The 13,390-nt window shown below is 44.0% G+C and overlaps 1 protein-coding gene across 1 annotated transcript; it reads right to left on the bottom strand.

Annotated features, from left to right (window-relative positions):
• Positions 1 to 10,159: 10,159 nt before the first annotated feature.
• LOC308152021 (transcription factor Sox-8-like) lies at positions 10,160 to 12,300 on the bottom strand (the record flags this gene model as incomplete). Its single annotated transcript, XM_080524927.1, has 3 exons — positions 10,160 to 10,908; positions 11,277 to 11,512; positions 11,888 to 12,300. The coding sequence occupies 3 exons, from the start codon at positions 12,298 to 12,300 to the stop codon at positions 10,160 to 10,162; spliced, it is 1,398 nt and encodes a 465-aa protein (XP_080381053.1).
• Positions 12,301 to 13,390: the final 1,090 nt, after the last annotated feature.

Below are 13,390 nucleotides of genomic sequence, written 5' to 3'. Positions count from 1 at the left end.
GAGAAGGATAGTCAGGGGAAAGGGTGTGCTAAGGCCAAGTGTTCTCCCTGGTCCCTACCTCTTGACCGTTGGAAAAAGAACTGAGAGCATGGAAGGAACACTTTGATCTCTGAACATAGGAGATGGATTTACATGGGAAAAGTCCACTCCTTTCTAATAATGCAATGATCGCCAGCACGTTGCACGCCAGTAGACTGAGAATCTTATTTTAGCCTTTTTATACAGTATGAGTACATGTACACGTTGAGGTGGCTAATGAGTGTTTAAACAGGCAGATATTGGATCTCCGGGTTCTTGTTTGTATTGAGCTGGAACCAGAGAGTCGGTTTTGAGAGAGTTGGCTTAACCATCAAGCACTGGGTTCTTTCATAAAGCTTATTCCTGGCTTTCCTGAAAAGTCAACACAAACTGTTCAACATGACCATTGTGACTCTGTGAAATATTATAAATGTAATTGTCCCTGAGCACCAACTGTTGTCATCTTTAATCACAACGTCGAAGAAAATGATGGGAGTCAGAACCAAGCTAAGCATTACCGTCACAAATAGAGTAGAGCCGTGGAAACCACACACTCTGTGATTTTTTTTTTCCCTGTCATCTCAGTGGTTAGCTGCTTGAGGTCAAGGCTGTCCCTCCCTTGCCTCATTCAACCTTTGACCCTGTGACCCCATGACCCCTGCTACCAGCCAACTGAGAGCACTAGGCAACCAGAAGTATACACCACCAACTGTGTAACCAATCACCTACTGTATATAATGGGAAGAACAGAAGGCAGGCTTTAAAACAGAGTGTTTGGTCTCCAAAACAAAGTGTCACATTCTTGGTTTTCTATGATATTATATAAACTAATTCTCATGGCCTCTACAGCGTTGCTCAACATTGATGGAATGGGTATGTTTTATTCTATTTTCAATACTCTTTCACAAAATGAACATGTTCATTATAATCACTGTTACTGATTAATCAGAATTACTCATTGCTTATAATCATTTACTGTTGTATTCATTGTGTGAGTGAGCTCTCAATATTAAGTGTGCATCTCAGGAAGGAATGTGTGCCTATCTGTAGTTGCAGATGCGAGGTCAGTGGGTCTTGTTTAAACACTAGCAGACTGCTGACTGGGAACAGATGCCTTCTTCTCTCTCCCCTGCTTCTGTCTGCTGTTTCCTGCTCCGGAATTTTCTACTGAATAAAATCACAGAAAAACGCAACACCTGCCTCACGTCTCATCAGTAGTCATTAGTCATAATAGTGATGTGTTACAGTTAATTTCCAACATTATTCTTGGCTTCACCAATAGGATTAGACCATTAACGTCCTAACCCGAACCCTCCAGAGAAAGTGTGGTAAGGCGATATTTGCTCCAATCCATCATTGAAACCAAAATTAGCTATATATTTGAATGAATGGAAAGTTAATTACGTACTGTATGTGGGCCCAGTGGTGACCCGCTCTACCAAAATAGAAGGTGGAGTGGATGGTGGAGCCACTGAACATCTAGAAAAACATCCAGCTGAGGTGGAAACACTCACCCATGTTTTTGTTAAGCTCAAAGACAGTGATTGGTCAAATCAAGTGGGAGACCCATCAAAAAAAGGCATTGCAGCCTGGCAAAGACTGGAGAGGTTGAGCCACACCTATGGCCTCTTATGGAGAGGTTTGGTTACAAAATAACTTGCTGCGCTGTCAATTCAACTCCATATTCATGAAAAAGATGGGTTCATGAGTCCTGTGATCACCCAACCTTGGGGTGATCAGTGGAAGCATGTTGGCTACTACTCCACACCACAGCTCTGGTGGTGCTGGACCAACAGCTCACAATCAAATGCCCACACGCAGTACAGGCACTGCTAGTACTAGGGAATGCCGCCCAAGTCTCAGCTACTCGGTAGACGAAATGGACCACTACACCCCAGACCATTCCTGCACCGAACTGGTCATTGCCAAACTCTCTCACTGATCTCCTCAGACCACGCCTTTGCTTAACCAAGATTGCATCCTCTTCATCGATGGCTCATCGTATGGAGAGGGGGGATTAAGTAAGGCAGGGTGGGCGGTATCATCAAAACACAGGATCCTAGCTACGGGCAGCCTGACTCCAGGAACATCAGCCGAACAAGAAGAGTTTGTGCCCCTCACAGAAGCGTGCAAAATCGCAGGACAGCCAACATCCATACAGACTCCAGATACCTTTCGCATGATTCAAGACAACCCCCTTTTTTTCCTACTGAATAAAATCACTGAAAAACACAACACAACTTCCTCACGTCTCATCAGTTCTATCGGTAGTATATCCCACATACTTTATGGCACCTTTTGGTGTGAAGCAATGAGGAGTGTTATATCATTCTGTCAGTCCTGACTCTCTCTGACTCATCACTAGTTGTGACACAGACAGACAGACACACAGACAGACGGACAGACAGACAAGGGTTATAACACATGAAAGTCTCGGCCCAGACCCTCTGTGTCTGCTCCCTGTCTGTGAAGCCAGGCGACGGGTCGGGGACGCTGTGTCGAGGAGGAGTGGCGCCGGAGCGCCGTGCAGCGGCTGACCTCCGGAACCACACTGAGGTTAGCTGCGCTCGCCACGGCTCAGCCGTAATGAACCCCAGCAGACCACTAAAAGGCAAACGCTTCCTCTCCCCCTCCGCACTGTGTCTCCTCTCCACAACCCTAACCACTCCACAAGGGTTAGCCCAGCGCAGGGGGGTCTGGCTGTGGGGAGTCAGGGGGGCATGTCAGGGGGGGCTCTGGAAGGGGGTGAGGAGGGCAACACAAGGTCAATGGGGGTTGCTGCCCCCCCTTCCCTCCTCCCCTTCTATCTCTTGCTCTCTCACTCTCTCTCTCTCTTTCTCTCTCTCTCCCTCTCTCTCTCTGTTTGTTGTTGTCCTTTCTGGGTTGTTTGTGGACTGAGGGACGGAGCTGGGTTCTGGGTTCTCAATTGGTGTTTGGTTTGAGATCCTGTATCTGTCTTATATAAGCAGAGCAGAATAGAGGAGGGCTTAGCAACAGGGTTTGATCCGGGAAGGTCTGGTAAGACAGATAAAACACAAAGAGGGAGAGGAGTCAAAGGAGAGAAAAGATGGAAATGCAGTCAACGTTAACCCTTCTGTAACATTGGATTAACACTTGAAGACATGTTGGGGACTCATCACTGTCTCATCACCTTTTGTTGTATCTGTTGCTGCCAGGCACATTACCCTGTTGTTGTTTAGTTTGATCGTTCCTAATCTTGTAGGTTACTAATCTTCCATATTTCCATATTCCTGGGCTGTACAGAGACAACATGGTGAGACCCACACAGCCAGAGAGGCGATCAAATGACAGAGCAGGAGGCATCAGGTTCGTGCCACCTGCAGAAGAACCCTTCTTCTATAATTCCCACAGACACACATGTGCATGCACGCACACATTGACACACACACACACACACACACAGACACACACACACACACATACACACACACACACACACACACAAACACACACACAGGCGCACAGGCACACACACACACAGTCACACAGGCGCACACACACACACACACACACACACACACACACACACACACTCACACATACTTTCCTCCTGCAGGCCCCACATTGTTTCATTCACTGACAATAGATTCACTTACATAATGAACCCAATCCATATCAAAGCATGGAGCCGGGAGAGACTGGCCTGCCTCCAAGCCTTACAGAACGGGCCAAAACCACATGGGAGAATAAACTCGGTTCTCTTATGTCTCTCTCTTTTTTTCTGTCCATTTCTTTGTCATACCACGGAAGATATCAAGTGTGAGGGTAAGGACATGTGTTGCTGATCATATGCATATTAGACAAATATCACAATGGTCACCTAATACCTTGTGGTGTTCTGTCCATTCTCAGTACAGCCTAGACACTCAAGGCATGGTGGCATCTCAGACATGGTTTTACTATATGTTCCTTCTGGTCTATGGGGTTGTTAGAACATACTGAGTAGCCTATGTATAGAATGTTCCAGACTCCAGAGGGAGTCGTGGCTAGTGGGTACTGTATGTTTCTTAACAGAATAAATGGGTTGTGATGGCTCTGCTGTTTTCTCCCAATCGCCATGTTGCGCTGGGTGATAGGATTTGGAGGGCCCCCACTGAGTGAGTGAGCGAGCACACACACACATACACACACAAACACACACACACACACACACACACACACGTCTGTGCCAACACAGCGCTACATTTAAAACTTTGGCCCTGCTGTCTCTGCTTCTCACTGCCAAGCTGCTCCTGAAACGATACAGGGATTTTTTTTGGGTCCTGTTTTAGCCTCTTTCTCTCCAACTCTTTTTCTCTCTCTCTCTCCCCCTCTTTGTCCATCTCTCTCTCTTCCCTGTCTCTCTCTTTTTATTTTTTCTCTCTTTCAATCTCCCTATCCTTCTCTCATGTTTTGTCTCTACCTCCGTTCAGCAGGAGTGTGGAAAAAATCGTTGCAAATCTTCCTCCCACACACCACATTCCCGGGTTTCGAAGGAACCCACACACTGGTGACGCTCGGACGACATGGAGAACAGCAGAGAGAGGAGAGTGTACTGTACGTGGGTGCCTGGGGGGGCCTGAGGAGCCTATATGAGGTGGGGGGGGTCCATGAACGGCCCACTAGACAGAGCTACCACCACACATTATATTGTTCTAACCACGATTCTCTACTCATAATCACATCAGGGCTGGGCTGAAGCGAGATTTCCTCATTCATATAACTTTCTTAAAGTAATGACCGCCTGCCTCAATAACCTCAACAAAGGAAGTCTTTCTTCCTTCACCGAGCCGGGATGTACACAATACAAGTATATTACCAATTCGCTCCAGTCCTCATCCCTGACTATTTAACAGGATATAGATAAGTAAGCACAGTAGGTTACAGTACTGTAACCAAATTAACATGGATTTTTTTAAAATGCTAGTTAACTAATGAGATATACGTTTTTTAATGCAACTTACCCATCTACAGAGCCATATGGCCCTACTGAGGTCTGGTTGTGTGTTCAATGGGTAAGAGAATAAGAGGAAGATGAGGAGAGAAAGGAAGTTGTGGACAGAGAGGGTATGGATGAATACAAGAGTGACAAATCATAAATGCAAATAGCGATAATAGTAAAATATTTTAATATTTTAATATTTTACCATTGTCTTGGACAATAAGTGAAACAATAAAGGGAACATCACCATAGTTACAAATCAGGCAGCTATACAATCGCCCACTTCACAATTAAGATGTGCCAAGAAAAAGCAAAAACGAGATAAACAAAAGAAAATTGAAGGTGAAAGACTGTGGACAACAGAGAAATGACAAAGTTAGGCCTACAGCTTAGTAAGAACAGGACCAGATGTCATATCTTCTGCTAGTCATTATTTTTTAAAAAAAAGTTTATTTCTTTCTAAAGGTCATTCATATTCAGACTCAAACGATGATGACCGGCCTTTTATGTTAAAATGTACTCAAAGAGGAGTATTCATCATAAGACATCATTGGCGTATGTGTGACGGTGAATTTGTCACAATTACTGTTTGTTTTCCATTTTAGGGACAGACTTGGTCAACATTAGTACCACATCCACCCAGGACGCGGGTGATGTAAGACAGGCCAAACATAGGCGTCTTTGGAGGAGCCAGTCCCAATTTAGTGGCGTGTTCGGGGAGAGCGCGCTGGCACCATGTCTCCCTTCCCTCTGTCCGGGCCCACGTGGAGCTGGGGAAGTCAATGTTGGTTCTGTCTGGCAGTGTGTTGTTCTTGGCCATCGAGTGCCAGCAAACACAGGAGACACCGATGGTAAAATGCAGTCTTTTATTTAACAAGAAGAACAGGAAGAGGACGCAAAACAAGCTTGATTTATTCAGGAAGTCATTAGCTCTGGGCTGAACGACTACAATTCAATATAAAGTGTTTGCTTTGGATGCGGCAGATAGCAAACAAGAGGTGGTCAGAGGGGTTTTCAGTTGAGTACATTTCTGGGCAGTACCGTTCAAAAGGGCCGTACTCATGGACATACCGTACTGTCCGTACACAGGATAAACCAACACAAACACATTAAATATCAGATAGGATCATTATAAAGAACAATGTGTGACATAAAGTGATTGACTGCAGGTTGAAGGTTAACCTGTGGGCCATGACGCCATACATTTGTTCAATTAATGTGTATGATCAATCAGCTGAAGCTTTATAGATGGAATAGGCTAAATCAGCATTTCTGTCATGTTGGCTTGAAGCAGGAAGGCCAGGCATTGAAGTCCCACTTCATCAGGAAGAGCCTTGGTGCTTCAAGTGGGGTCAGGCAGAGCTGGTTCAATGGCAGGCAATAACGATGCTTTATGTCCACTTCATTTCCCTTGCAAATCAGGCCTGAGTTCTCAGAGTTCCCAGCGCCGCCAGCCCCCCCCTTTCCCAGAAATACTCCCAGAGTCATTAGAAGAGATGAGACTATTACTCGGATAGTTATCCCACTCCTCACAATGGGATGTGGTCAGGTGGTTGAGGGGGTAATCTCAGGGTACCTCTAGTTTACAGTATGGAGTATGTCCCAGACCACGTGTTTCCTAGAGCTATATTCTACCAACCATAGCTGTGACAGATGGAATGGTAAGGCTTCAGGCTCACAAACTCATTGACATGACTAGGACGGGTGTTAATATTTTCAAGTGTGTGTTTGTGTGTGTGTGTGTGTGTGTGTGTGTGTGTGTGTGTGTGTGTGTGTGTATGTGTGTGTGTGTGTGTGTGTGTGTGTGTGTGTGTGTGCATCCATGTGTGCCTGCGTACCTGCCTGCCTGCTTTATTTGGATGCTACTCCATCCCTTTCCTGATATATTCTTGTGTGTTTCTATATCATTTCTATATCATGTTTCTATATCATTAGAAACTGTGACAGTATTGAACTAGGAGACAGGAGTGTTCTCCGGGTTTGGTTTATTATGTTACTATAGCCAGTGGGAATGACCCTCCACTTCAGTCTCATTGTATAGTCGTTTACAGTACAGGTTTCAAGAGGGATCACTAGAAACGGTGGATGTGTTCCAATGAAATGGGACCCAAGCACCCTGAAGAGCCTTTTTCTCTCAGTTTTATTCAGTTCTGTTCTTTCTCAAGAGTTCCTCCTGAAACTATTTGGCAAACAACAGTGAAAAAGAGACTTTGAAGGAGGAAAACAACAAGTCGTTCTTGAGCCACCCACACCCCATCTGCTCTGCTATTATCTTCTTTAAAAAAAAATGTTTATTAACATTATGTGTGGTGATATGATTTTTCGGTTTGGTGGTGGTTACTGCCGTTGTCACTCAAATGCTTTTTGTTTATGGAGTGTTGCGATGGGGGGAAATTCCTGCCCCTTCCACCCCCTGTCTAATCGTCTATTCACAGGGCTCTTAATGACTTGTCAGTTCCCCTGCCCTTCCATTTTCTGTCCAATTAATTCTTTTCTTGCTCTCCGGATAAAGACAGACAATGAGGGCCCTCCACAACATAATGAATCATTAAAATTCAGCAGCTCTGCACTGGCACTTGGCTTTCTCCCTGGACCAGTTGGGGAAGGCTGCTTGGCATGCATACCAGTGCCAACTTGAACATTCTACCCACTGGACCAAAGGACTAGGCATCTCTCCTGTTTTTCCACCCTGTTTGAAGTTTAACTCTGTGTCTACCCCACTTTGGTCTTTTCGTGTGCTTTTGCACCATAGAGCTGTCACCCGGACCTACAGTATATGTGTGGCTAGATGGTGTGCATGAATATAAACATTCTACATTTTCTAAATATTCTGTATCTAAACATGCTATTTCAAGTGGACCCTGTTTGAATTGTGCAAAATCATGTAGCAAATTGCTGAAAGTAGACTACTTCTCAATGCTCATAGTTATAGTTCTTTCAATGAAAGGAAGTGAAAATAACTAATATTGTGGTATTATACAGAGTTAACCTCTTTCCATCTGGATTTCATATTAATCTCAAATGAATGACAGTCATTACTGACAAATTCATGTTTTGGATGGATGAGAGCATAGAGAAGTTCCTGGGTGTGACAGCTGCAGCCTACGATGCAGATGTGAGAGGAGGAGGGAGGTAGGCAACAGCTGGTGATTCAAGCTGTTGAATATGTGCTAAGGTCTATCCATCAACCTGAATCAGAGCTAACTGGAAGTATTCAATGCTCATTTTGTTAACCCTGTGTAGCACAATCAATAACACAATCAATGAATATGTTGGCCCTCAGAGAAAATCTAATCATGATAATCACTAAGGAGTTGGAAACCTTGAGCTACTTAAAACGATCACAGCATGTCAAATTTGCATAAAAAGGCACAGCCGATGTGAAGAAAAAAAGTACTTTTATTTTTTTCCACAGAAATGGCCAGGAATGGGGTTAGCTGTGCGTACGTGAATGATCTAGTTAATATGGACAACAACATAGTTCACAGCCTAGTCATTAAAGATACACTGTAATAATATAAAGAAAAACACTGTGTTCTGTAGACAAAAAAATTAGCATGATGCTCTGTACCATTATCTCAAATAATCTCAAATAATCACAGAGAAATTCAACGGTAACTGAGGCTGTCGCAAATGGCAACCATTAACATTACGAAGATGTTATCTCTTTAATTTACCGGAGTGGATTACCGATTGTATGTTGCATGAAGTGTGTTAATGATTACATTTTGCAATGAAAATAAGCATTAAAAGGCACAAATAAGTTTTGCATGTGTAGACACAGTTACAGTGAGTTGGCACCTGATAAACTCTGAGGAGATACATACCCCCAATACAAAAACACACACGTATCACATGCATTCTGCCACATGGACAATAAAGACCCTACTGTATGTTCTCCCTCACTGTCAACCTCCTGTGTCCATGTGTACTTCTGATAACAATCAGCTGCTTCAACAATCAAAAGATCTGATAATGCCTGCCCTACTTGCTTTGTGTACTATTCTTGGTCCCATGGGATAAGGTAGAGGGACACCGGATGTTTCACACACATACACACACACACACACACACACACACACACACACACACGCATGAAGGCACTCGTGCGCGCACACACCCACACACATACACACACACATGCGTACATACACACACACACACACACACACACATACACACACACACATACACACATACATCTGTGTGCCCTCCTGTCTGCATCAGCACATAGGCCCAGCTGACATGTCACTCAGTGGGTCTGGTGTTATCTTACCCCATTTCCTTTAACCCCATATCATGACTAATCGCAATTCGACAAGCATAACATTCAAGCACCTGTTGGATCATGTGGTACTCTTTTGGTCCCACTTTGCTTACAACGTGGAATGGAGATGTTTGTTATTGTTCTATTAAGGAATTACATCAGATGTATAATTGTGTAAGGAATCTGTACTGCATTTGATACACCAAGTTTCACTCATGAGAAAGAAATTACATACCCCTCCCCCATAACATATGTATAACTACTTAATTGGAGAAAAAAAAAAGGAAAACATTATATAATGAACATAAATACATATAAGACTCTACGTCAAAAACAACAACATTTAAGATTCAAAGTAACAACTGAATTAAGACTGGTTCACTGACGTAAAATATCTGTGTGCATATTCTGTGACACAGCTCTGCTTCGCACTGTGAAAACACTTAATTGGTCCCAGAGCACATTTTCAAACCTGTCTGTTTCTCCATCTGCTTCGCAATACAATTGGGGCCGAACTGTTTTTCTCCTACAAAACTCAGTGGCAGACCTACGCTTTGTCGCAGTCGCAAACGTGCACACAAAACGACACGTGCAAACCTGACCATGAAAAAGGGGGTTGGGGGCTATACATGATGTGGGCGTGGGCAAGGTGTCCTCACAGAGGAGTTGGGCTCGCCTTTAACACCATTTAATTTTTGTGTAAAAGTCTGTCCGTGTTTCCGGGGGGGTAGAAGAAAAAAATACATTGTATAAAATCAGCAGGCACTTTTTTTCATTTGCTTGTTTCACGTTAAAATTGGCACTGGTAGCCTACTGTACCACCTACTGTGCCACCCTCCTCTTCCATTCCTTCATTAGTAGTGCATCAATCTCAATGGGTCTCAAGGTTCCGTGAGACCTGGGGAGGAATGGACTGTCTGTTTATGAGACACCTAGGGTCTGGATAGAGTTGTATACACTGGCTGGTCCCAGTTGCTGGTGGTTGGACTATGGGTGGGGGGAATGGACAAACTGTTGAGGATGGGGCTCCCGTACGGCCGTCTGGAAGAGTGGAAGTAGGGGTACTGATACAGGCTGGAGGGGTACCCGGAGTAGGGGTTGTAATAATTGGAGCTCTGGAGGTCTGTATAGTCACACTGGGAGCTGGAGAAGGAGGCTGCTGCCACTGAGGCGGAAGCGGTCGATGTGACGCAGGTCTGGGCGCTGTAGGAACTGTAGTCAGGGTGGGTGGGGGAGCCATGGGAGTGCTCGCTGTAGTGGCTGGGGCTCAGCTGCTCTGTCTTGATATGAGGCCGGTGCTGGCCCACATCGCTAGAAGGTGAGGAGGTCGACATGGCGTTCTTGCGGCTCCACATGGCCCCGTTAGCGCTTGCGTGGCTGTAGGAGGAGGGGTAGGCGCTGCCCGCCGTCGGGTTCTGCCCATGACTGTGGTCCGAGGGCAGGGAGGAGGCAGCGCTGTGGCCATTGAGCGGTAGGTACTGGTCAAACTCGTGGACATCGAACGTTTCCATGTTGCTAATGACGTCAGTGCTGAGCTCAGAGATGTCGACGTTGCTGAAGTCGATGTTCTGCCTGCCGCTGTCCAGTAAACGTCTGCCCTCATGCTTCAGATCCTGCTTTCCCCCATGGTGCAGGTCAGTTTTGGGGGTGGTGGGGGGTGTGGGTGGACCATGGGGCTGACCTTGAGGAGGGAACAAAATGTCAGCCGTGTTGTTTACAATGTGGTAATAGCTTAAGGACTTGCGATATAAGTACGCAATCTACAAAATCTTCATTAGCCTACAGCCAATGCTGTGATTACAATAAATTCTTTAAAAAACGTATTGCCCATTAAAAAAGTATTTATTTGATGGCCCTTGGCTCTTTAATGTTTTTCCTCATTTGGTTGAACATAATCTCAGAACCCAGAATATCATGGAAAGACTGATTTAGTGAGACTGGATTGAATTTACCGTAGGCTACTATATAATAGTCTGGTGAGTAAAGAGTACATTTATCATCATTCATTATCTACCAGAACTACTGCCGTTACCATTATCATCAACTCACCAGCATGTTCAGAATGGTGGTGTCCATCTCCTATGCCGACCAGACCCACCATCCCTGGTTCAGCCTTGTACATCTGATGTCCCAGCTCGGCTCCAGAATCTGAATCACTCTGGCCTGGTTTCACATTCTTCCGACGCCGAGGCTGGTACTTGTAGTCAGGGTGGTCTTTTTTGTGCTGAACCCGAAGCCTCTCCGCTTCCTCCACAAACGGCCTCTTCTCGTTCTCAGACAGCAAACTATGACAATAATGGACAAACAGGAATTGATGAATAATTTATCCCATGTATTGTGTACAATTATGGTAATAATCAAAATAAGAATTATCATCTAAAATATTCGTATACTTTTATATAAAAGCAATCCAGGTTATTACAGTTATTCTAATTAGATAAGAAACGTTGTACTTTTGATAAAGGAATTTATATTCCTCTTTAGACTGGGTATTCACACTTTGATAACAACTAATTTAAATATTATATTTAAATCATTAACCAGTTGTCAATTGCATGGACTTCACAAATTAGTGATAGCCCAGCAGGCACACAAGTTTTCGCTAAAGTTAAACATTTACCGTGATCATTTTGTAATGAATAACCAATAATATTACTTACCGCCATAGCTTCCCTAAAGTCTTGCTCAATTCGGCGTTGTGAAGATGAGGGTATTGGTCCGCTAGCTTTCTGCGCGCCGCTTGCGCCCAGACCATAAACGCGTTCATCGGTCTTTTAACATGGGGCTTATTTTTCAACGAGCCGTTCCCTCTCACCGGCATGGGGACCAGGGACCAGTCATATCCCTTCAGGACCTGAGACACCGCGTCTCGTATACAGGCAGGGAAGCGGTCATCCTCCTCGCCATCCTTCTTGCCCATGCCAGCGATCACAGATCCGTGTCCGTCGGATCCCGTCGGCGAGGAGGGAACATCCGAATCGGAGTCCTCCTGCGACATGGAACTGGTGGTGCCCGCAGGGCTGCACGGTGGGTCGCTGATAGACTTGTCATGCTCCTCGGTCATTTTTAACATTTGATCAGCCTCAGATGGATGGAATCCGTGAAAAGATGTAATGCTGTCTGCCTTCTATAACTCAAGTGCTGGAAAATGAAGCAAAAAAACAGATTGCGCTTTTTACGCACAGTGAACCATGGTAAATTCCTTCACAGCATTAACAAACATGGGTCTTGATGTTGTTTTCCTTTTCTGTGTTTGTTTGTTTTTCTTCTGTCCTGTTTATCCTTCACTGTCAAGGGTGGTACAGTTCTCGGGGCAGCAGTCTGCACTGTGAGTCCGGAGGTTGGGCGATAGAGGAACTTTACTTGAAGTTTAAAGCCCTCACTCCACCTTCCGTCTCTGATTGGTTGGACCATATCACCATTTTGATTCCAATTGGTTTTACTTTTGATAGGCAAGCCATTTGATACACTTTTCTTTTTCGGAGGTGATACATTTCTGTAACAATTGTCTCTCTTTTTTTTCATATTCAGTCCTACACGTAGGCTAGGGTAGGCTATATCTTATTAATATAGTATTCAGTTTTCAACGTCATGGGCCAATTACTTGAAGAAAATGTTTCAATTCGTTCTGTATTTTGCATCTTGAAACAGTGGCATAGTTAACACTAACTATAAAACTGATATATGGTCATATTTCGATAACATTGGCCTTCATAAAAGTATTTTATACAATAGGTATCTGAAACGTTTTGCACAACAATATTATATATTATAATAATATATAGCGCTTAAATCGATTTTAAAAAAATAGTGTAGCTATATCATTTCTGGTTTAAATATTAGTCAGAGCAGGCTACAGTACAAACATAATTTCTAAATTAATTAACTAATTTAACAAATTAGTCTTAACACATGATTTCAGTGCTGTGCTTTAGCCTACTCAATCCCTTGAGTCCCCGTTTACTGGAAATGTTAGAACATGTTAGAATAAATGGTGTGCTAAATTAAAACCAATGTTTATCATCAGTTCGGGCTACTTGTACAATTCCAATGTGTAGTCTAAACACGAAATGTTAAACATCTAGTCATGCCATATTGACATGAAATGACATTTAAAGGACATTTAATGCAAAGAAACCCCTTTCTAACCATTTGAATTGTCT

This window comes from Nansenia antarctica, assembly GCF_963989245.1.
Source record: "Nansenia antarctica genome assembly, chromosome: 2".
NCBI lineage: Eukaryota > Metazoa > Chordata > Actinopteri > Argentiniformes > Microstomatidae > Nansenia > Nansenia antarctica.
This window is presented reverse-complemented; position numbering and strand designations above follow the sequence as displayed.